The sequence below is a fragment of the Schistocerca cancellata genome, chromosome 3, assembly GCF_023864275.1.
Source record: "Schistocerca cancellata isolate TAMUIC-IGC-003103 chromosome 3, iqSchCanc2.1, whole genome shotgun sequence".
Taxonomy (NCBI): Eukaryota; Metazoa; Arthropoda; class Insecta; order Orthoptera; family Acrididae; genus Schistocerca; species Schistocerca cancellata.
Window position 1 is genome coordinate 547,772,110 of NC_064628.1, and position 23,346 is coordinate 547,795,455.

At 39.3% G+C, this 23,346-nt stretch overlaps 1 protein-coding gene across 6 annotated transcripts in view; it reads left to right on the forward strand.

Annotated features, from left to right (window-relative positions):
* The window catches only part of LOC126175387 (mucin-5AC), a 182,522-nt gene that overhangs the window by 87,740 nt on the left and 71,436 nt on the right, over positions 1–23,346 (forward strand). For 4 of the 6 annotated variants that reach the window (XM_049922165.1, XM_049922163.1, XM_049922166.1 and 1 more), the window contains exons 12-13: positions 330–497; positions 13,136–13,333. In XM_049922165.1, coding sequence (XP_049778122.1) covers positions 330–497; positions 13,136–13,333 — 366 coding nt within the window. The remainder of the gene's footprint in view (positions 1–329; positions 498–13,135; positions 13,334–23,346) is intronic. The other 2 variants (XM_049922167.1, XM_049922169.1) reach the window with 1 other exon arrangement.

Sequence of the window (23,346 nt, forward strand, 5' to 3'; positions counted from 1 at the left end):
ACTACAGCCTTGAACAATGTGCAACAGTTTCACTTATAAATTGGGTATTGCTTTTATCATTTATTTACCACAAATGGTGCAGTGGAGACAATAAATGTATTCTTTTTAAAATGCTTGTATGATTTCATACCAACAAAACTGTCAGAAATGTGGTGCATAGCTCCCATTCTCTGATAATTATTGAATTAAACTGACGTGACCAAGGGAGGTTCAACATCCAAGAAAAGAACTAAAACTGAAATTCGGTGAAGGAGACTGTGAACGCCAGTAACACAATTCCATCATGGCATTGAAATCAAAGAACTGAAGATTTCAATTCGGCTTTTCAGTTACTCATCTCGAAGTCGCTCGAGATCTTGGAGTAGCGGAGCTCGTTTTCGATCAAGGTCATGGTCCCGATCCCGATCCAGGTCCAGATCGAGGTTGCGCTGGAATTCTCGCCCCTCCCATCACAGCGGCAGACCACGGCGTGACGGATATGCAGATCGTTGGCAGAGGTATTGATGATTGCATGTCTCAGTCTTCACCCTTGTTTTCATGTTTATTTTTCCATCATGAATCTGGCCATTGTGTAGTAATTACAGGTTGCCAGTTGTGTATTCTGTGCACTTTTTAATTAACACCTTGTTCTTTTATTGTTGTCATTTGCTCTGTTCTTGATTATAGGGCATCATAAGTGTAATTCACATATTTCATTTTGTAACTCACAGCTGTGACAATCTAATAACTGTGCTACTGTTAAGCACATATTGACAGATAGTGCAGCTCAGGTATAGTTTGGCCAAACAACCGATTGCCTTGTATTTATTAGGACAGTATTATTTACTCCCTTATGTTATAATAAAACTGTTGTAAGTAAACTAAACTGTGGCATAGTTTCAAGGATTTTCATCTTTTTCCTGTGATTTGTGGTAATTTCTTCTATTGTTTCTTTAATAACTAAGTATTGCTCAAGGCTCAGGTACAATGCTCTCTCCCACATAAACAATCTGGTTTTTCAGTTTTGTAAACACTGAAGAGATTGTTAAGAGTACATTTCTTCCTATATTTACTCGTATGTCTATAAAGTGCTCTTACTCTTATTATCATCGCATAACTTAGTTCAGGCTCATTCTCATCTCTTACTTTCACAGTCGTTAGTTTACACTAATAATTTAGTAATATGGTTCCTTTGTATTATGTTCGGTTTTCTATTTGACTTTTACAATTAGTAGATTAATGTTGTTAGTTATTAACAAAATGTATTGTAATCATTGTACTGTGATATTTCAGCAGGACAGGTCTCCAAGGGAGATAGTGAATGTCAGTCAAGTGTGTCTTCTAACAGCAAAAAGAATATGATTGTGTCTTGGATAGAAGCCAAAGGAATTTGCCAGTTGCCAGTTTGTAGTTCATTTTATGTATTTTTAATTTCTTGTAGCAGTTCCAGTGATTTTTTTGTTAATGCTGTAATTTGGCACAGTTTTAGTCAGAATTTGACTTTGAAAGAGTAGAAAATAAATGATTATTACAATTTTTAAAATTTTTCCCAAGGGCATGCAGCTTTACTGTATGATTAAATGATGATGGCGTCCTCTTGGGTAAAATATTCCGGAGGTAAAATAGTCCCCCATTCGGATCTCCAGGCGGGGACTACTCAAGTGGGCATCGTTATCAGGAGAAAGAAAACTGGCGTTCTACGGATAGGAGCGTGGAATGTCAGATCCCTTAATCGGGCAGGTAGGTTAGAAAATTTAAAAAGGGAAATGGATAGGTTAAAGTTAAATATAATGGGAATTAGTGAAGTTCAGTGGCAGGAGGAACAAGACTTTTGGTCAGTTGAATACAGGGTTATAAATACAAAATCAAATAAGGGTAATGCAGGAGTTGGTTTAATAATGAATAAAAAAAATAGTAGTGTGGGTAAGCTACTACAAACAGCATAGTGAACACATTATTGTGGCCAAGATAGACACAAAGCCCACACCTACTACAGTAGTACAAGTTTATATGCCAACTAGCTCTGCAGATGACAAAGAAATTGAAGAAATGTATGATGAAATAAAAAGAAATTATTCAGGTAGTGAAGGGAGACGAAAATTTAATAGTCATGGATGACTGGAATTCCGTAGTAGGAAAAGGGAGAGAAGGAAACATAGTAGGTGAATATGGAATGGGGTTAAGGAATGAAAGAGGAAGCCGCCTGGTCGAATTCTGCACAGAGAATAACTTAATCATAGCTAACACTTGGTTCAAGAATCATAAAAGAAGGTTGTATACATGGAAGAAGCCTGGATATACTGACAGGTTGCAGATAGATTGTATAATGGTAAGACAGAGATTTAGGAACCAGGTTTTAAATTGTAAGACATTTCCAGGGGCAGATGTGGACTCTGACCACAATCAATTGGTTATGAACTGTAGATTAAAACTGAAGAAATTGCAAAAAGGTGGGAATTTAAGGAGATGGGACCTGGATAAACTGACTAAACCAGAGGTTGTACAGAGTTTCAGGGAGAGCATAAGGGAACAATTGGCAGGATACAGTAGAAGAAGAATGGGTAGCTTTGAGGGATGAAGTAGTGAAGGCAGCATAGTATAAAGTAGGTAAAAAGACGAGGGCTAGTAGAAATCCTTGGGTAACAGAAGAAATATTGAATTTGATTGATGAAAGGAGAAAATATAAAAATGCAGTAAATGAAGCAGGCCGAAAGGAATAAAAACGTCTCAAAAATGAGATCGACAGGAAGTGCAAAATGGCTAAGCAGGCATGGCTAGAGGACAAATGTAAGGATGTAAAGGCTTATCTCACTAGGGGTAAGATAGATACTGCCTATAGGAAAATTAAAGAGGCCTTTGGAGAAAAGAGAACCACTTGTATAAATATCAAGAACTCAGATGGAAACCCAGGAAGGAGTATATAGAGGGTCTGTACAAGGGTGATGTACTTGAGGACAATATTATGGAAATGGAACAGGATGTAGATGAAGATGAAATGGGAGATACGATACTGCGTGAATAGTTTGACAGAGCACTGAAAGACCTGAGTCGAAACAAGGCCTCGGGAGTAGACAACATTCCATTAGAACTACTGACAGCCTTGGGAGAGCCAGTCCTGACAAAACTCGACCACCTGGTGAGCAAGATGTATGAGACAGACGAAATACCCTCAGACTTCAAGAAGAATATAATAATTCCAATCCCAAAGAAAGCAGGTGTTGACATGTGAAAATTATCGAACTATCAGTTTAATAAGTCACAGGTGCAAAATACTAATGCGAATTCTGTACAGATGAATGGAAAAACTGATAGAAGCCGACCTCGGGGAAGATCAGTTTGGATTCCGTAGAAATGTTGGAACACGTGAGGCAATACTGACCCTACGACTTAATTTAGAAGAAAGATTAAGGAAAGGCAAACCTACGTTTCTAGCATTTCTAGACGTAGAGAAAGCTTTTGACAATGTTGACTGGAATAGTCTCTTTCAAATTCTAAAGGTGGCAGGGGTAAAATACAGGGAGCGAAAGGCTATTTACAATTTTTACAGAAACCAGATGGCAGTTATAAAGAGTCGAGGGACATGAAAGGGAAGCAGTGGTTAGGAAGGGAGTGAGACGGGGTTGTAGCCTGTCCCCGATGTTATTCAATGTGTATATTGAGCAAGCAGTAAAGGAAACAAGAAAAATTTGGAGTAGGTATTAAAATCCAGGGAGAAGAAATAAAAACTTTGTGGTTCACCGATGACATTGTAATGCTGTCAGAGACAGCAAAGGACTTGGAAGAGCAGTTGAACGTAATGGACAGTGTCTTGAACGGAGGATATAAGATGAATTTCAACAAAAGCAAAACGAGGATAATGGAATGTAGTTGAATTAAGTCAGGTGATGCTGAGGGAATTAGATCAGGAAATGATAACACTTAAAGTGGTAAAGGAATTTTGCTATTTGTGGAGCAAAATAACTGATGATGGTCAAAGTAGAGAGGATATAAAATGTAGACTGGCAATGGCAAGGAAAGCATTTCTGAAGAAGAGAAATTTGTTAACATCGAGTATAGATTTAAGTGTTAGGAAGTCGTTTGTGAAAGTATTTGTATGGAGTGTAGCCATGTATGGAAGTGAAACATGGACGATAAATAGTTTAGACAAGAAGAGAATAGAAGCTTTCGAAATGCGGTGCTGCAGAAGAATGCTGAAGATTAGATGGGTAGATCACATAACTAATGAGGAGGTATTGAATAGAATTGGGGAGAAGAGAAGTTTGTGGCACAACTTCACTAGAAGAAGGGATCGTTTGGTTGGACATGTTCTGAGGCATCAACGGATCACCAATTTAGTACTGGAGGGCAGCGTTGAGGGTAAAAGTTGTAGAGGGAGACCAAGAGATGAATACACTAAGCAGATTCAGAAGGATGTAGGTTGCAGTAGGTACTGGGAGATGAAGAAGCTTGCACAGGATAGAGTAGCATGGAGAGCTGCATCAAACCAGTCTCAGGACTGAAGACAACAACAACAACAATTTTTAAAAAGGTTTATATTTGAGCAAGTGATTGCTTTGTTTTCTGCCTTGTAAACTAAGTTCGCAGAAACATTGGCAGTCATAACATTGAATATTTTAGCACGTAGATGGAGTAATGCCCAAGATAATTTGATAATTCATACATCCTCAACCACCAGGCCCAACAAAATTCACTCCCCCTTCCTTTTGTGTTTTATGGTGAGAATGCCTTCAGTGACATTAATTTGATCACTTAACAATATTCATTACAGTGTTCAATACCTCAGGTTTTGCATTATTTATTATGAAGTCTAATAGTAGATACTTCTGCATATTTGCTATACATTTTCTGTTTTCCTTCTACTTCTTGGCAGGTCTTTCATGCTGCCCACTTCCTAAAGTACTTGCCAGCCTTTTCGTGTGTAGACTTCAGTAAAGTGTTAATTGTTTCGATCAGTGTCATTAGTGTGTAAATATGTTATGCCAAATGAAACTTTGTTCCAGGCTGCGAAATGGGGAAACAGTTTTTGTAACAGGTTCTGGCTTACCTTGTTATAGAAATATATGTAAATTGAATTGAACTACTTGATGTAATTTCATGTTAATGCTTTTCAATGAGATCAGTGACTTCACTTTGTGGCAAGGCAAGCCACGATCCTCCTCCAAATCTATTCCTCGGTTGTATTATTCCCACATATCCCATGGGAGAACCTCCTGTTGTTCTTTTTGAACGTAGCCGTAATGAAAGTTTGAAGTACATAACAAGTCCAGGAGTTCATTTCCTTCATTTTTGAATCTACTGTTATAAAATGGCATTTACATTTTCAGCTTACCTATCCCTTTGAATTTAGATAAAAAAAAAAAGAAAGAAAGAAAGCTTATTTTCAAGTATTATGATTATCAATCTGAGGGCCATGCATATATGAAAATCGACTTACTCAGTGCCAGCCTGTTTTCTCTGTCTCCTTCACTCAGTGCCAGCCATTTGTACAGTACTTCGTCCGTATGGTACAGATTCAGGAATACTCATAAATATGTTTTACTTTGACCAAAATAAAGTTTATTCTTTCTTCTTCAAATACGTGTCATTTATGTTGCCATGTTTTGTAACCTGTCATCACCACAAAACTAAAGAAGCTGTTTTCTGATACGAAAAAAATGTTTTTGCATATTGTATACTGTTTATTTATATAAATGGTGGAGTTCATGTATTTGTGTACAGAGATTGTAACTGTTAAATTTCTGCGAATGATTTTTTGTTTCAAATAGTTATTTTTTGAATGAGTGGTATAACTGGAAGCAGGGTTGCACAGAAAACCTCACTTTGCTTACCACACAGTGAAATAAAGTATACTTGTTTCTGGTGACTCTTCCTTCCTTCTTGCCCCTCTCTGAGCACACTCTACATGTTTTCTGTGCCTTCTTCTTCCCTGTTGGAATGGGTATTTGGTGATTAGTCTTTGCAAGCAGCAGAAATGAAATGGCTGTTCCAATTTTTTTGTTTGTCACTTGCATGTGCAGCACATGTACATTTGAAGTTGCAATCAGGATGAGATGGAATGATAGCTTTGTCCTCCACCTGTCCCAATGATGGTCACTGAGATTGACATCAAACTTGTTCTTACTGTAGTCAAGTACTGCTCCTGGTTTGTGTTTTTCTCTTCCTCTTCTGTTTGTATATCATGTCACCTCTGTATCTTGATCTTAGCATGTAAACGTCCCTTTTGTCTTTCCATCTTAGGATTAAAATTTTTCCCTTATTTCAGGAAGTAACTTCATTTCACTCTCTCTCTCTCTCTCTCTCTCTCTCTCTCTCTCTCACACACACACACACACACACACACACACACACACACACACACATTGTGTGTGTGGCAACAAAATGGGATGTAGAATATTGTTGATGTATCACTGTGCTGTAAGGATGCTGCAGATGAGATGTCAGCCAAAGAGGTCCTGCTATTGAGTAAATTGGCATCCCAGTCCATCACTCACGTATGCCGGGTGACAGTCAGGTTTATGTCCTGCCACTGTCCAGGGCATCTCCAGATAGGTCTTCGCTGGTTATCAGGGCTCAGTTTGAAGCAGGCCTCTTCATTAATGTATGCTGCTTTGAATTGAGACCTGATGACCAGTGAAGGTGTGTTTGGAGACGCCCTGGAAAGCGGTGGGATACCAACCTGACTGTTGCCCACCATACAGCGCGACATCCAGGAGTGATGGCCCAGGGTGCCATTTCATTTCATAGCAGTAACCCTTCGGTTGTCATCCGCAGCAACCTTACAACACAGTGGTATGTTGTTGATATTCTGTGCCCCATTTTGTTGCCCTCTGTGGCAAGCCATCCTGGGCTTTCATTTCAGCAAGTAATGTCTTCTCACACACAGCGGGAGTTTCTATAGCTTGTATTTGTGCTTGTCAAACCCTACTGTGGCCAGCATGGTTGCCAGATCTCTCCCCAATTGAGAATATATGGAGCATTATGGGCAGGACCCTTCAATCAGCTCAGAATTTTCATAATCTGATGCTCCAGTCAGACAGAATTTGGCACGATATCCCTCAGCCTCCACCAGTCAGTGCCAAGCCGAATAACTGCTTGCGCAAGAGCCAAATGTGGACCAACACATTATTGACTTCCTCAATTTGTGAAGCTCGTTCTCTTGAATAAACCATCCAGTTTTTCTGAAATTGTAGTTGTTTGATTGTCTGTACATGTACACCACATCTACAGATTTCCATCCCATCTGGGTAATTCTTTTGTGGTGTGTTGTAATTTTATGGTTGTTTTTTATTTTATTTACGCGTCAAGTTCCATAGGATCAAATTGAGGAGCAAATCTTCAAGGTCATGGAACATGTCAGTACATAAAATTACAACATAAAAGTAATAACAGATAAAAATAAAATGTTTAGGAACCCGAAAAAAGTCACTCCATAAGTTTAAGTAAATGCAATCAACAATACAATAAGAATCAGCTTAATTTTTCAAGGAACTCCTCGACAGAATAGAAGGAGTGACCCATGAGGAAACTCTTTGGTTTCAATTTGAAAGCACGTGGATTATTGCTAAAATTTTTGAATTCGATTGGTAGCTTATTGAAAATGGATGCAGCAGTATACTGCACACTTTTTTGCACAAGAGTTGCTTATTCTTGGGAATAAGCTAATATTGTTAACAAGAAATGACAGTAAGGAATATCTCTATATATATATTATAGAGAGAGAGAGAGAGAGAGAGAGAGAGAGAGAGAAGCCAATGTCAAAGTACCCAGACTCGTGATCAGGGGTCGACAAGAGGTTCGTGAACTTACACCACTTCTTGCCCGAACCGTCGTTTCTGAGCCAAAAATATCCTTTTAGAATGGGAAGAGTTACCCCAAAATATAATACCGTACGACAAGCGAATGAAAATCAGCAAAGTAGACTAATTTTCTTGTCAAACAATCACTCACTTCTGATACCGTTTGAATAGTAAAAATGGCAGTATTAAATCTTTGAACAAGATCCTGAACGTGGGCTTTTCACAACAGCTTACTGTCTTTCTGAACGCCTAGAAACTAAATATTCCTTTTGATGTAAAACCTACTGCTTTATCGCTATTTGTGATGGAAAAAGACAATCTCAATCGTAATTTGCTCAAAACTGCAAAGAAATGTGTTTTGGTGCTTATTTTGTGTGTTTTAATGAAAAATCACAATTCTGGATGTTTCTTTTATGTGCAAAATGCAATGGTGGGGAGGACGGAGAGGGGGTTGGGAGTGAGGAAAAATGTACTTGTCATTCAAAGTGTATAACCATCTTCCTGAAATGATTTCAAGTAATGGAAAGTTATAGGATAAAATGTACAGCATGAAAGACTAGAGCATATCATACTTTGTGTCTTGTTAGGTCAGTTCGAAAAATTTTATAAACTTAAGTAGAGAATGCAGACCTGTGGAATAAAGGGCGAGCAATACTTGGCCTTGCCCATTCAAGGCTAAGAATCCATGAATATTTTCAGCTTTCATGAAACTGGGGTCTTTGATAATTTACACATCCAAGAAACATGCTCCAGAAGAGGCACCAATAACAAGGAGAGGTTCCCAGGCGAGAGACTGACTTCTTGAAACAATGTATACGGTGGTGTGGGATAGGTACCAGGGACCATACCCTGCAGCCATTCACCATGAAGGAGAGTCCTTGTTTGTGAGCAGTGACAAAAAGGAAAATTCATAATTTCTTGGTGAATCACTAGAGTTTTGAAATTAGTATTGATTTCCAAACAATGCCAAAATCTAGTGGTAATTTCCCTAGTATGCTGAAGGTTGCAGGTTCAAATCCTGTTGGGTGCAGACTGATTCTTTTTTACATTTTTATCAAAATGAATGGTCATCATTTTTATTAATTGATTTGTTTGAACATGATGTTTTTTCAATTCTAATGTCTAGTTGTGTCATTTTAATCAACATATTAACTCTCTTTATTTGCTCTCAATTTTTTCTTTGTTTCATTATTTTGTCATTTAGACTCTTTGTCCACATAATTTTAAATATTGAATAAATAATGATCAGTCATTTCAGTAAAGATAAAATAATAAAGGTGTACACCCAATAGGATTTTAACCTCGCAGCCTTCAGGATACCAGCCACATAGTTTAACTGCCAGGCTAAAGCATCAATTAGAAATCGCTGCTGATATTAAGGCTTTAGATAATCATAAAAAAATCTCAAATTATTTTTTTGTCAGTTGCTTGTTTACAAGAGCCCACGAGGGTCAATGGCTGCCAGATCTGATACCCATGATCCTAACATATACTTTCATGTAGGTGGTTTCAAAAAGTTGACACCACTCCTGGGGTACTTCCTATTGTAAATGGTGGAGATAAAAGGGAAAAAAAAGGTTGACAGCACTTTCGAGTGTTAAGATTGATGCAAAGAAAAACTTACTGTCTTTACTAACCTGGAAGTTTTGAATCACATTTTTTGTGAGCATAAAAAAGACTTTACAGTTAAGGTTGCATTAGAATTGACTGGATGACTACAAACGTTTTTACAAGATTACTTCGGAATTAGTATGCCAATATTTGAGTACACTAAGAAGGATTGCACTTTCTATTGACAAGGGCCCTCCACATCAAAATATATCTCATTTCTCAGGAATGTTAATATTTTGTTTCCTGCTTATTTCACAACTCTGAGCTGGAACATAGTTCTCTCTGTAGTGGATAATAATAAACCCAATATTTTACAGATTATGCACGTGTCTGTTCTCCATTGACTCTCCAATACTGTGGCTCACCATACTGAGGTCAAATGCAAGCTGTTGTACCAAATCAGTTCCTGTAGGTTATTTTGGTAGTCAACTGTTTTACCAACCACACTCTTTTTTATCTCTATTTGTAATTAAATTTTCTAACCCCCAATTGGTTCCACATTAATGGTGATTTATAGAGTAGATAAGTAACTTTACTTTATCAAATTTATGAAGCCGATTTACAGCAGGTTGAAGGATACAGTAATAATCATGCATGAAATCCTTTATGTCAAAATGTTTTGGAAACTTAATGTTTTTAAAGCACTTACTGCTCATCCCCCTCCATGAAAACTGGAATGCCCACTAGTGGTAGGAAGCAGGGTGATTACAATTGCTGTAGATAATTGTTTGCATAAAGAAAAATGAAAAGTTAATACAGTTATTTTAGTTACGGATATACCCTATGCGATCAAAAGTATCTGGAAACCTGGCTGAAAATGACTTACAAGATCGTGGTGCCCTCCATTGGTAATGCTGGAATTCAATACACCATTGGCCCACTCTTAGCCTTGATGACAGCTTCCCACAGGCATATGTTCGATCTGGTGCTGGAAGGTTTCTTGGGGAATGGCACAGAGTGTGTTTTAATGAAAAATCACAATTCTGGAAGTTTGATGTAAAACCTACTGCTTTATGGCTATTTGTGATGGAAAAAGAAAATCTCAATTCCTCACAGAGTGCTGCACTGAGGGGAGGTATTGATGTCAGTCCGTGGGACCTGCCACGAAGTCGGCGTTCCAAAACATCTTAAAGATGTCCTATAGGATTCAGGTCAGGACTCTGGGCAGGCCAGTCCATTACAGGGATGTTATTGTCATGTAACCACTCCGCCAAAGGCCATGCATTATGAACAGGTGCTTGATCATGTTGAAAGATGCAAATCACCATCCCCAAATTGCTCTTCAACAGCGGGAAGCAAGAATGTTCTTAAAACATCAGTGCAGGCCTGTGCTGTGATAGTGCCATGCAAAACAACAAGGGGTGGATGTCCCCTCTTTGAAAAACGTGACCACACCATAACACCACCGCCTCCTAATTTCACTGCTTGCACTAGACACGCTGGTAGATGACATCCATTGGGCTTTCGCCATACCTACACCCTGCCATCGGATCGCCGCATCGTGTACCATGATTTGTCACTCCGCACAATGTTTTTCGACTGTTCAGTCATCCAGTGTGTATGCTCCTTACACCAAGTGAGACGTCGTCTGGCATTAACCAGCGAGATGTGTTGCTTAAGAGCAGCTGCTCGACCATGAAATCCGAGTTTTCTGACCTCCTACCTAAATGTCATAGTACTTGATGTGGATCCTGATGCAGTTTGGAATTCCTGTGTGATGGTCTGGATAGTTGTCTGTGTATTTCAGGTTACAACCCTCTTCAACTGTTGGCGGTCTCTGTCAGTCAACAGACGAGGTCAGCCTGTACGCTATTGTGCTGTACGTGTCCCTTCACATCTCCACTTCACTATCACATTGGAAATAGTCGACCTAGGGGTGTTTACGAGTGTGGAAATCTTGCTTACAGATGTGTGACAAGTGACACCCAATCACCTGACCATGTTCGAAGTGCATGAGTTCTGCGGAGTGCCTCATTCTGCTCTCTCACAATGTCTAATGACTACTGAGGTCGCTGATGGACCTAGCAGTAGGTGGCAGCACACTGCACCTAATGTGAAAAATGTATGTTCTTGGGGGTGTCCAGATACTTTGGATCACATAGTACATTTTAGAAATGTTTATTGTTATATTTGCATAATGAACCAGACAGTGACAACTTATTTCAGTACATTTTGTGGAAGGAGAAAGTATAGTGTTCTTGTCTTATATAACGTCTGTTCAAAAAAATTTGCAACTTTGTCCACAACATTTTTCTACACTTACCTTTTACTTATTGTGCATGGTCTCCTTCAAAATACTTTCCTACACAGTTAATACACCGCTCCCTATGTCATTTTCACTTCTGGAAGCGGTTTTAGTACGCCTCTTGCTGAATCGCGTGAAGCACCATCTGCAGATCATCTTTTATCTCGTCTATCAGTACAGATCTTCGTCCTTTCACCGTCCCAATATCATAACCGTAGATCCATGTCTCATCACGTGTTATGATTCTCTTAAGGAACATCTCATTCTCATTTGTGCTATCCAAAAGCTCAGATTAGGAGGTGAAGGTCTTGTGGTCTTGACTCATACACCTTGGGTCGAACTTGGTGGCAACACAATGCATTCAAAGATGCTGTGTCAGGATTTTATGACATGATCCAGCTGAAGTGTTACATTCTTCTGCAATCTCTCAGACATTCAGCCTTCCATTTACACACACAGTCTCGTTGACATTCCTGACATGTGCGTTGTCGGTAGACATCGAAAGAACTGCTCAATGAGGACCATCCTTAACTTTCATCCGCCCATTTTTAAACCATGTAAACCATTGGTAACGCAGTGCAGCTCAAGCATTCATCACTGTAGGCTTCCTGCATCATTTGGTGTGTCTCCGTAGAGGTTTTCTTGAGTTCCATGCAAAATTTAATGCTGACGCGTTGTGCCACTAACTCTGCCATTTCGAAATTTGCTAACTATGCGACACAACGTTCTACTCTACACAGCATCAAACAATAACTAACAGGCATACAAAAATGAACCTTGTGGCAGTTACACATTAGACACAGGTGTGTGCAGTGATGCCAACCACATTTCGCTTCAACACACTATCAGCGCAAAATTACAAATATTCTGGAAATTTTTGCACAGAACTAATTTATAATGACTTTTCCGTGTCATTAGTTGAACAAAACAACTGCTAAATAGTGGTGTATCACATTTCGATGCTTTCTTTGAATTAACCCGAGTCTGTAGTACGTGATATAAAGTGAAAAAGTATTAAGTAAATGCTAAGCTGTATATTAATTTCCAACACACAAGTTTGTGATTAGAGTGTATTTATATGTTCTAATTTGGATTCTGATCACTCCGTTAATGTAACTAAACAAAATCACCATATGAAGTGGCACAGTAGTTAACACACTGAGACTCACTTTCAGACAGACCACAGTTCACATTCTCTTTCAGTTATCCAGGTTTAGGTTTACCACAGTTTTCCTAAATTGCGTGGTGAATTTCACAGTGGCTGCCTTGGTTTCATATGTTGGGTCATTGTTTGCCATTTTTAGCATTTGCAGTGGCAGAATCAGAACTACTACATTTGTGAAATTATTTTGTCTTGTGAAACACTGTTTGAATTTTTTTCTCCTTGGTATTTATCCAACATGTTTTGTGTGTTTTTCATGCTTATATTACTCATAGGAAGAAAAACTATTGTTGGTACTGTAACATCAATCAAAAACTGTTCATGTTTGTTTGCTCTCGGCAGGTCACGTTCTCCATTCCGTGGACCACGCTGCAGAAACATCTCCCAGATAAGTGACCGTGAAAAACAGCGTCAAGTTGAGGAACGCCGAGTCATTTATGTTGGGCGCATTGATGAAGGAACATCGAAGGCTCAGTTGCGGAAACGTTTTGAAGTATTTGGTCCAATTATTGACATAAGCGTTCACTTCCGAGAACATGGGTATGTGCAAAAGATAAATTTGACTGAAAGCCCTTTAAGCCAAAGATGATTTTTCAGTAAATTTTTTGAACACACATTTTTCGTAGTCAGTTTACATAAATGAGTGTTTTTATTGGCTCAATGATTTATGCAGTACTGATGGTCTAGGAATCATAATATATGGTTAACTGATCAAAAAGTGGTACACCAAATCCATTGATAAGGAAAAAAGTTCCTATCACAAATGTTCCTATTATTAGTTACACTGCCATTGTTTAAGACGAGTTAATCATAGTTTGTTTCTCAGTTAGAAACTTCACTTTGTGGCAAACTGCTCTTTCCACATTTCCAAAAATACTGACTTCTGCAAATTCATGTTACATACACATAAAATTGTGCTTTATCTTCATTATTGACACATTGATTATATGGCGATAATTATCAAGCAGACAATATAATCCTTAAATATCTATGTCTACATCTACACTCTGCAAACCACCATGAGGTGCATGAAAGAGGATAAGTTTCATTATACCAGTTATTAGGGTTTCTTCCTGTTCCATTCATGTATCGGAGTGCAGGAAGAATGATTGTTTGAACATGTATGTGTGTGCAGTAATTATTCTAAATTTATCATCACAATCCTTAAGTCTGTGATTCATAGGGGTTGTAGTATGTTCCTATAGCCATAATTTAAAACTGGTTCTTGAAACTTTTTCCTTCAGTATCTCTGTGACATTGTCCCACAGATTAAACAAATCTGTGCCATTCATTCTGCCCTTCTCTGTATACGTTCAGTGTCTCGTGTTAGTCCTATATGGTACAGGTCCCATATGCTATATTCTTGAACCAGTTGCACGAAAGATTTGTAACAATCTCCTTAATTGCACTTCCCCGGTATTCTACCAATAAAACAAAGTCTATGTGATATGATACACTCCATTCCAAAATATGATACAGTTCATGTCTGAAAGTGACACACTGTCGCGTACTGTCCAGCCACCACCCACACAGCTGTGTACCACAGGTTGCCACCCTTTCCCTGCATCAGCAAAACCAAAGGAAACCACATCTCCAGCAGTATACTTGACTGCTGATTAAGAAAAGCCTCAAACAAAAACAGAGTAAGCCAAAATCAGGAGAGCCAGTGTTGGGGGAAAAGGAGACTCTTGCACCATCTGTTGTTGTTGTATACGAAACTGTAGGCTGTCCTCTGCAACGCGTGTATATAACTGACTGAAACTGTAATGGATGCTGTGAATACATCTGTGAGATGAAGTTACTGTTGAATTCCTTTAAATACTAATGAGTAGCAACATTTTGATATTGAAATTCAGGAATATATGAAGAGATTTAGTGCTATTGCACATTCGAGAGAATTCAACATCAATGGAGAAGATTTTGAGTGACTTAAATCTCAAAATACGATCATGCCACACTACATTTCAGCACACGCAGATAAGTCGTAACATTGCTGTACTAAACTCCAAAGGATCCTACTGACTGATTCTGTGTTTATATAGTGTTACTTGGTGCATGCTTGCTCATGGCAAAGCAATATTGTGCATTTGGTGTAATATTTACATAGTAAAAAGTGACTGCTAAAGTATTAGTAGACTGCAGTGCCATCTTTTAGCAAGAACAAGCACTCCTTAGGGTTGCTAATGGTGAATACTGCACAGCAGCACCATCACTTAGCAGCAATAGCCATCCCGTTATGGGGTGACTAACAAAGGTGCAGCGTATGTACAAACTGTGACACAAGTGGACCAAATTATGCTCAAATGCCACGCATTTAATGAGTCATTTTTCTCAGTTTTCTCACAAATGAAAATATTCCTGGTATTTTTACATCTCATTGTAGCTTCCCTGAATGAAGAATGAATGTGAGATCTTAATTGGTTGTTTCAGAATCACAATTTCCCAGTAACAATCCATTCAGTGTCTCCTCTTGGGTCTGCCAGGTTTATATCCTCCGTCAAGGCCATGGCTCCTACAACTTGTGATACTGTCAATTGACACAAGGGTTTATTCATGCCTTTGAAAGCTGTAACTGATGCATGGGCATTGGTGGAATATCCCATCCCATCCTATCAAAATGAACTTTTCTCCTTGAGAGAGCAGAAGTGCACGACAGTTCAAATGTTATCATCTCCAGAGCTGTGGTTCTAGTGACATTGAGTGGGAGATTCTATCAATGAATAGTGTATAAAACATGACTGACTCCTGTGTCCAAGCTGGCACATGTCAATTTACTCCTACCAGTTGGTCGTTTGATACTGACACAAGCAGGATGTCTTTCCCCGTTTAAAGTACTGAGTTCTGCTGTGACGATATCTAAGGTGTAAGAAGCAGGGATGCATTTTCTTCAAAGCATGTATTCTAGCCTGTAAGTTCGCAACCTATCAGCAATCTTGACTCCAGCACTCGCTTTGTTCGCGATATAGACAGAGAGGGTCTGAATTTTGTTCTTTCTTCTTCTTGCCAGCCAATGTTTTAACTTTCATATGGAAGGTAGGTGCTATGGGTACATAATTGTCTTGTAGAACAATATCTCCACATATTGTGTGTGTGTGTGTGTGTGTGTGTGTGTGTGTGTGTGTGTGTGTGTGTGTGTGTGGTGGTGATTCCCTCCACCTCCTCACTGAGGAACTCTATGAGATGTATGAGATTCCCGTTGTGGATATTTTGGATTCTTGCATGAATAAGCCGGGTTCTGCAAATTTCTTCTGGGAATGCATGTAGCAGTTTGGGGACACACACTCTCCCATAAGAATCCACATCCTCTCCTAGTGCTCTTAGAGCTTGAATCTGCTTTAGGCAATCCATGTAAGTGGTGTTGACAGTCTGTGGACTGCTTGAAGTAGGAGAATTAAGGTTCTCTAAGAAGTCAGTGTGGCTTTCTATAATCCTGTTCTTATCCCCATAAACGGATTACAAAATTTGTTTCGTCTGTTCATATGTGCCAGCTTTAACAGCAATCTTATTGACTGAATCCTGATTTAAATATCCACGGAGGAGTATGTGCTTGTTCATAGGCACGGCCTTTGGATTTTTGTCTATGGAGGCTGTGAACTGCTCCCAGAATCGTGACCATGCTTCTATGTCACGTGAGAAGGGATGCATTTGGGTAGGCAACTTGATATCTACATAATTGTGCTGGTGAGCTGCTGATATTGACAAATGTGTATCATCTGTAGTTCTATGTGCTGAATGTGCTTCTCCTAAAAGCCCTTTCACCTTTCGGATGGTGCATTTATGCATTTTTCAGTGTAGTCTTCACAAGCTTCTATGTCAGCCTCATGTTCCGTGGCATCTGGCAGATCCTGTATCTAATCACCGAGTTTAATCAGCTCTTCTAAGGTTTCCTGCAGGCACTCCTAACAGTGTCTGACTTCCTCTGTAGGCGTAGAAACATCAAAAATTCCAGGAGTTTTTCATCGTCATAGTTATGAGTTAAATGTCCCGCATGTGCTCAGGTGAAGAAAGATCAGTGATCTTGCTGGCTAGAGCATTTGTTGTACACCAGGGTGAGTACATTGTGTCAAAGGAGCCGAATGTGGACGTCTATTGTCCTGCTGGATTTGTAGTGTCGACTGGTAAGAACTGATGCTCCAATAAAGAATTTTACTTTAACGCACTAGTGCAGAATAAAACATAAATGAAGAAAACCACCAATATAAAACTTACATTGCAAGGAAAATGCTCTGTTAAGAACAACAAAACACAGTGGGCACACAAGTGTCTGCTGACAGCAAAATGTGACAAAGGCTTTAGGACAAAAACTACGAAATACTTTGTAACAGCAAACTGTTTTCGATGTGTGTCGCGTCACAACTGTTTAAGTTAGGTTACTTTGAGCAGTTTCCAGCAGGCTCATGTACATACGTAGAGCTGAAGTCACATGAGCAGTGCCTTCTTCCGCTTCGCACTAAAAGAAGCGTGGCTGTTGCATGTATAAAATTCACTTCTGCACAGAGTAGTCAGGGTTGTAGTGGGAAGTAGTCTCAAAGTGACCCATGTGTGTTAAGTGATTTTTGCTGTTCTTTCTGTTCTGCAGCTCTCATGTCAAGTGAAAGCAAAATGGATTTCTGTGGCTGGGAGCTAGCAAATGAATTAAAACACATTCGCGTAATTAATGAAGACTAAAATATGTTATTAGTTTGTTTTACAATTTTATTTTATTTCCCCATGAACCATGGACCTTGCCGTTGGTGGGGAGGCTTACGTGCCTCAACGATACAGATAGCCGTACCGTAGGTGCAACCACAACGGAGGGGTATCTGTTGAGAGGCCAGACAAACGTGTGGTTCATGAAGAGGGGCAGCGGCTTTTTCAGTAGTTGCAGGGGGAACAGTCTGGATGATTGACTGATCTGGCCTTGTAACATTAACCAAAACGGCCTTGCTGTTGTGGCACTGCGACCGGCTGAAAGCAAGGGGAAACTACAGCCGTAATTTTTCCCGAGGGCATGCAGCTTTACTGTATGGTTAAATGATGATGGCGTCCTCTTGGGTAAAATATTCCGGAGGTAAAATAGTCCCCCATTCGGATCTCCAGGCGGGGACTACTCAAGAGGGCGTCGTTATAAGGAGAAAGAAAACTGGCATTCTACGGATCGGGGCGTGGAATGTCAGATCCCTTAATCGGGCAGGTAGGTTAGAAAATTTAAAAATGGAAATGGATAGGTTAAAGTTAGATATAGTGGGAATTAGTGAAGTTCAGTGGCAGGAGGAACAAGACTTCTGGTCATGTGAATACACGGTTATAAGTACAAAATCAAATAGGGGTAATGCAGGAGTAGGTTTAATAATGAATAAAAAAAATAGCAGTGCTGGTAAGCTACTACAAACAGCATAGTGAACGTATTATAGTGGCCAAGATAGACACGAAGCCCATGCCTACTACAGTAGTACAAGTTTATATGCCAACTAGCTCTGCAGATGACGAAGAAATTGAACAAATGTTTGATGAGATAAAAGAAATTATTCAGGTAGTGAAGGGAGATGAAAATTTAATAGTCATGGGTGACTGAAATTTGACAGTAGGAAAAGGGAGAGAAAGAAACATAGTAGGTGAATATGGATTGGGGCTAAGAAATGAAAGAGGAAACTGTCTGTTAGAATTTTGCACAGAGCATAACTTAATCATAGCTAACACTAGGTTCAAGAATCATAAAAGAAGGTTGTATACATGGAAGAATCCTGGAGATACTAAAAGGTATCAGATAGATTATATAATGGTAAGACAGAGATTTAGGAACCAGGTTTTAAATTGTAAGACATTTCCAGGGGCAGATGTGGACTCTGACCACAATCAATTGGTTATGAACTGTAGATCAAAACTGAAGAAATTGCAAAAAGGTGGGAATTTAAGGAGATGGGACCTGGATACACTGACTAAACCAGAGGTTGTACAGAGTTTCAGGGAGAGCATAAGGGAACAATTGACAGGAATGAGGGAAAGAAATACAGTAGAAGACGAATGGGTAGCTCTGAGGGATGAAGTAGTGAAGGCAGCAGAGGATCAAGTATGTAAAAAGACGAGGGCTATTAGAAATCCTTGGGTAACAGAAGAAATATTGAATTTAATTGATGAAAGGAGAAAATATAAAAATGCAGTAAATGGAGCAGGCAAAAAGGAATACAAACATCTCAAAAATGAGATCGACAGGAAGTGCAAAATGGCTAAGCAGGCATGGCTAGAGGACAAATGTAAGGATGTAGAGGCTTATCTCACTAGGGGTAAGATAGATACAGCCTACAGGAAAATTAAAGAGACCTTTGGAGAAAAGAGAGCCACTTGTATGAATATCTAGGGCTCAGATGGAAACCCAGTTCTAAGCAAAGAGGGGAAAGCAGAAAGGTGGAAGGAGTATATAGAGGGTCTATACAAGGGCATTGTACTTGAGGACAATGTTATGGAAATGGAACAGGATGTAGATGAAGATGAAATGGGAGATACGATACTGCGTGAATAGTTTGACAGAGCACTGAAAGACCTGAGTCGAAACAAGGCCTCGGGAGTAGACAACATTCCATTAGAACTACTGACAGCCTTGGGAGAGCCAGTCCTGACAAAACTCGACCACCTGGTGAGCAAGATGTATGAGACAGACGAAATACCCTCAGACTTCAAGAAGAATATAATAATTCCAATCCCAAAGAAAGCAGGTGTTGACATGTGAAAATTATTGAACTATCAGTTTAATAAGTCACAGGTGCAAAATACTTATGCGAATTCTGTACAGATGAATGGAAAAACTGATAGAAGCCGACCTCGGGGAAGATCAGTTTGGATTCCGTAGAAATGTTGGAACACGTGAGGCAATACTGACCCTACGACTTAATTTAGAAGAAAGATTAAGGAAAGGCAAACCTACATTTCTAGCATTTCTAGACGTAGAGAAAGCTTTTGACAATGTTGACTGGAATAGTCTCTTTCAAATTCTAAAGGTGGCAGGGGTAAAATACAGGGAGCGAAAGGCTATTTACAATTTTTACAGAAACCAGATGGCAGTTATAAAGAGTCGAGGGACATGAAAGGGAAGCAGTGGTTGGGAAGGGAGTGAGACAGTGTTGTAGCCTGTCCCCGATGTTATTCAATGTGTATATTGAGCAAGCAGTAAAGGAAACAAAAGAAAAATTTGGATTAGGTATTAAAATCCAGGGAGAAGAAATAAAAGCTTTGTGGTTCACCGATGACATTGTAATTCTGTCAGAGACAGCAAAAGACTTGGAAGAACAGTTGTACGGAATGAACAGTGTCTTGAAAGGAGGATATAAGGTGAACATCAACAAAAGCAAAACGAGGATAATGGAATGTAGTCGAATTAAGTCGGGTGATGCTGAGGGAATTAGATTAGGACACGAGACACTTAAAGTAGTAAAGGAGTTTTGCTATTTGGGGAGCAAAATAACTGATGATGGTCGAAGTAGAGAGGATATAAAATGTAGACTGGCAATGGCAAGGAAAGCGTTTCTGAAGAAGAGAAATTTGATAACATAGAGTATAGATTTAAGTGTCAGGAAGCCGTTTCTGAAAGTATTTGTATGGAGTGTAGCCATGTATGGAAGTGAAACATGGACGATAAATAGTTTAGACAAGAAGAGAATTAGAAGCCTTTGAAATGTGGTGCTACAGAAGAATGCTGAAGATTAGATGGGTAGACCACGTAACTAATGAGGAAGTATTGAATAGGATTGGTGAGAAGAGAAGTTTGCGGCACAACTTCACTAGAAGAAGGGATCGGTTGGTAGGACATGTCTTGAGGGATCAAGGGATCACCAATTTAGTATTGGAGGGCAGCGTGGAGGGTAAAAATCGTAGAGGGAGATCAAGAGATGAATACACTAAGCAGATTTAGAAGGATGTAGGTTGCAGTAGGTACTGGGAGATGAAGAAGCTTGCACAGGATAGATTAGCATGGAGAGCTGCATCAAACCAGTCTCAGGACTGAAGACCACAACAACAACATTATTGGCAATGAAGCATTAAATCGGTTTGCAGAACAAGGAAGTTATTTTTGTCGGTTTGTTTAAGAGATATGGCTTTTATAAATCTTCCCCACAGAGGCAGTAAATTTATTTGAATTGTTTGCTGACTTGAAAGTGCACTTTTCCATCTTCTAGAATGTATGGCACTATGCCATAATAAAGAACCGAACATGAAGTGATGCAGCAATAGTACTCCAAGAAAAGTGGCTTTCTGAAAACCACACTGAAAAGCTTCAGCAGAATTTTATGTATCTACCTTCCATTAAACACAATTTGTTTTGATCACAAGACATGTTTCAACACTTGTTTGGTACCTCCGCTAGGCTTGATATTATTTAAGGCATGAACAACACAAATGTGTTGTTTATGTCTTAAATTTACAGAATTCTTCAGTAAATTATAGACTGACAGCACATCGTGGTTTATCATTTTAATTTCCCACAGTTTTATATTTTCTCTCGGAGTAGAGTATAAACTGCCAATTGTACAGTTTCTTGGCTTCACAAGTAACCTTGTTAAGTTTTATACAGTTTGAAAAAGTCATGGAAAACTTATTCTTTCTTACTAGCTTTTCACAGCGCTGTGTGGATATAAACTAGATTGAAAATTGTACATAATAGTATTGCGTAGTACAAATAAAAAAGAGAAATCTATGTTAAAATCACCACATAGCAAAATATTAGGGTATTTTGAGTTGTAGGGTCTAGTTTTGAGATGAGTATTGTGCCAAGGACGGCTTTCTAATTTTGCATTCCATATCTGGATAGGATATGATTAAAACTATTACCCCCAAGTACAATAACTCTGTGTGTCCCCTCTGAACAACACGCCGCACTGCTGCACATGATTGTGTGATGCCACACTATACAAGAAATTCTGAACAGAAATGTAATGAAAGGTGTATGTGCAGAGCAAACACCAAACATGGGCTTCCTTTGTCATCATAGCTGTGCACACGCAGTAATGCCTATCTTCTGGTGCTCTTTGGTAACTGTTCAAACAAACCTATTTCTAACAGGTCTGTGTATGTCCGTCTTTTCAGAGATGATTGCGGGACTTGGCTGTTTGCTACCTATTTCTAATAGGTAGTGGGAAAATATCATGAATAGTGGTTTGAGAAACGTTACTTTCAAAGTAAATTTCCTTTTACACAAAGTGTATAACTTTTCAGTGAGAATGTGTGATGAATTTCTTAAATCACAGACCATTTGACTCTGTCAAAACTTAACACTTTCAGGGCCAAACACTAAAAAAAATTTTGGGCCCAGAAGCCCAAACATTTATTTCGTCATTTGTGTCTGATATATCTTAAAGTATAACACACACACAAAAAAGAGCAATATTATATGTGAAACATTAGTTTTTCATGTAAAATTGATCAGGAGGAAGTTGCACCTCAGAACTACCCTTGTTATGATCTCACAAACTTCCAGTGAGCTTAGTGTGTGATGAGGACCAACCCTTCTTTGGAAGCTGGTGGGAACTCATGATAGGCTGTGCAAGCATCACTTGAGGAAGGTGTTTGGTCGCTCTCAGGTGAGTGAAGAGAGCCTAAACACCATGCTGATAGGAATAAAAGCCACAATAAACTCAAGACCCGTCACTCAAGGAGATAGAGAGAGAGAGAGAGAGAGAGAGAGAGAGAGAGAGAGAGAGAGAGATGGCATTGACTCCAGCTCACTTCCTATATGATAGCAAACTAATAACCATGGTATGTAGGTCAGAATCAGCAACTAGAAAGCATTGTGCAAAGGAGTTCCATTGAAGGCGATAGATCACTAAGGTCATTCGGCATAGGTGGAAAAATGAATACCTGCTGCTGCTGCTGCTGCTGCTGCTGCTAAGAAGCTACTATGAGGTGAAGGGATACTCCCAAGAAGACCAAGAGTTGGAGAAGTCGTTCTATTTCAGGAGGACAAAAACCACAGCACTTCTGTAAAAAAGCAGTAGTGGAAGAGATGCGGCATTGCCGAGATGATAAAATAAGATGACTCATTCTCCAGCAGCTGGATGGCACAAAGATCTGTGACTGGTGGAGCTGGTCCATCCCCCTTGAGATAGGATGTTGGGGAATGAGAGATTCTTTTTAACACCATCTGTTGGTGATATATAGAGAACTGTAGACTGTGCTGCTCTCTGCTACGTGTGTGCATAACTGACTGAAAGTTTAATGGTTGCTTTGAATAAACCTGTGAACTGAAGTTACTATTGAATTTCTTAAGTTGCTAGTGAGTAGCATCAGCCAGAAAAGTATGCCTGTAACCAAAGCTGTGCCAAGTACACAAAAAAGAAAAGAATCTGAGGAAACTGGTTCTAATTTTGATGTCTCTTTGAAGAGTGAGACAGCATGAATGGTGTAAAGTCTGTTTGGAGAATCCACACCAGGTCCTGTTGTAATGATGTATCCAGCACTTGTAAGTGGAGGTGGTAATATCTTGTCTAAATCTTTAGGAGGAAGGGGAATACATACAGCTTCAGATGTCTGCTGTATACGAACAGTAGTGGAAATGACCCTAGAAGACATTGTTGTAGAGCCTG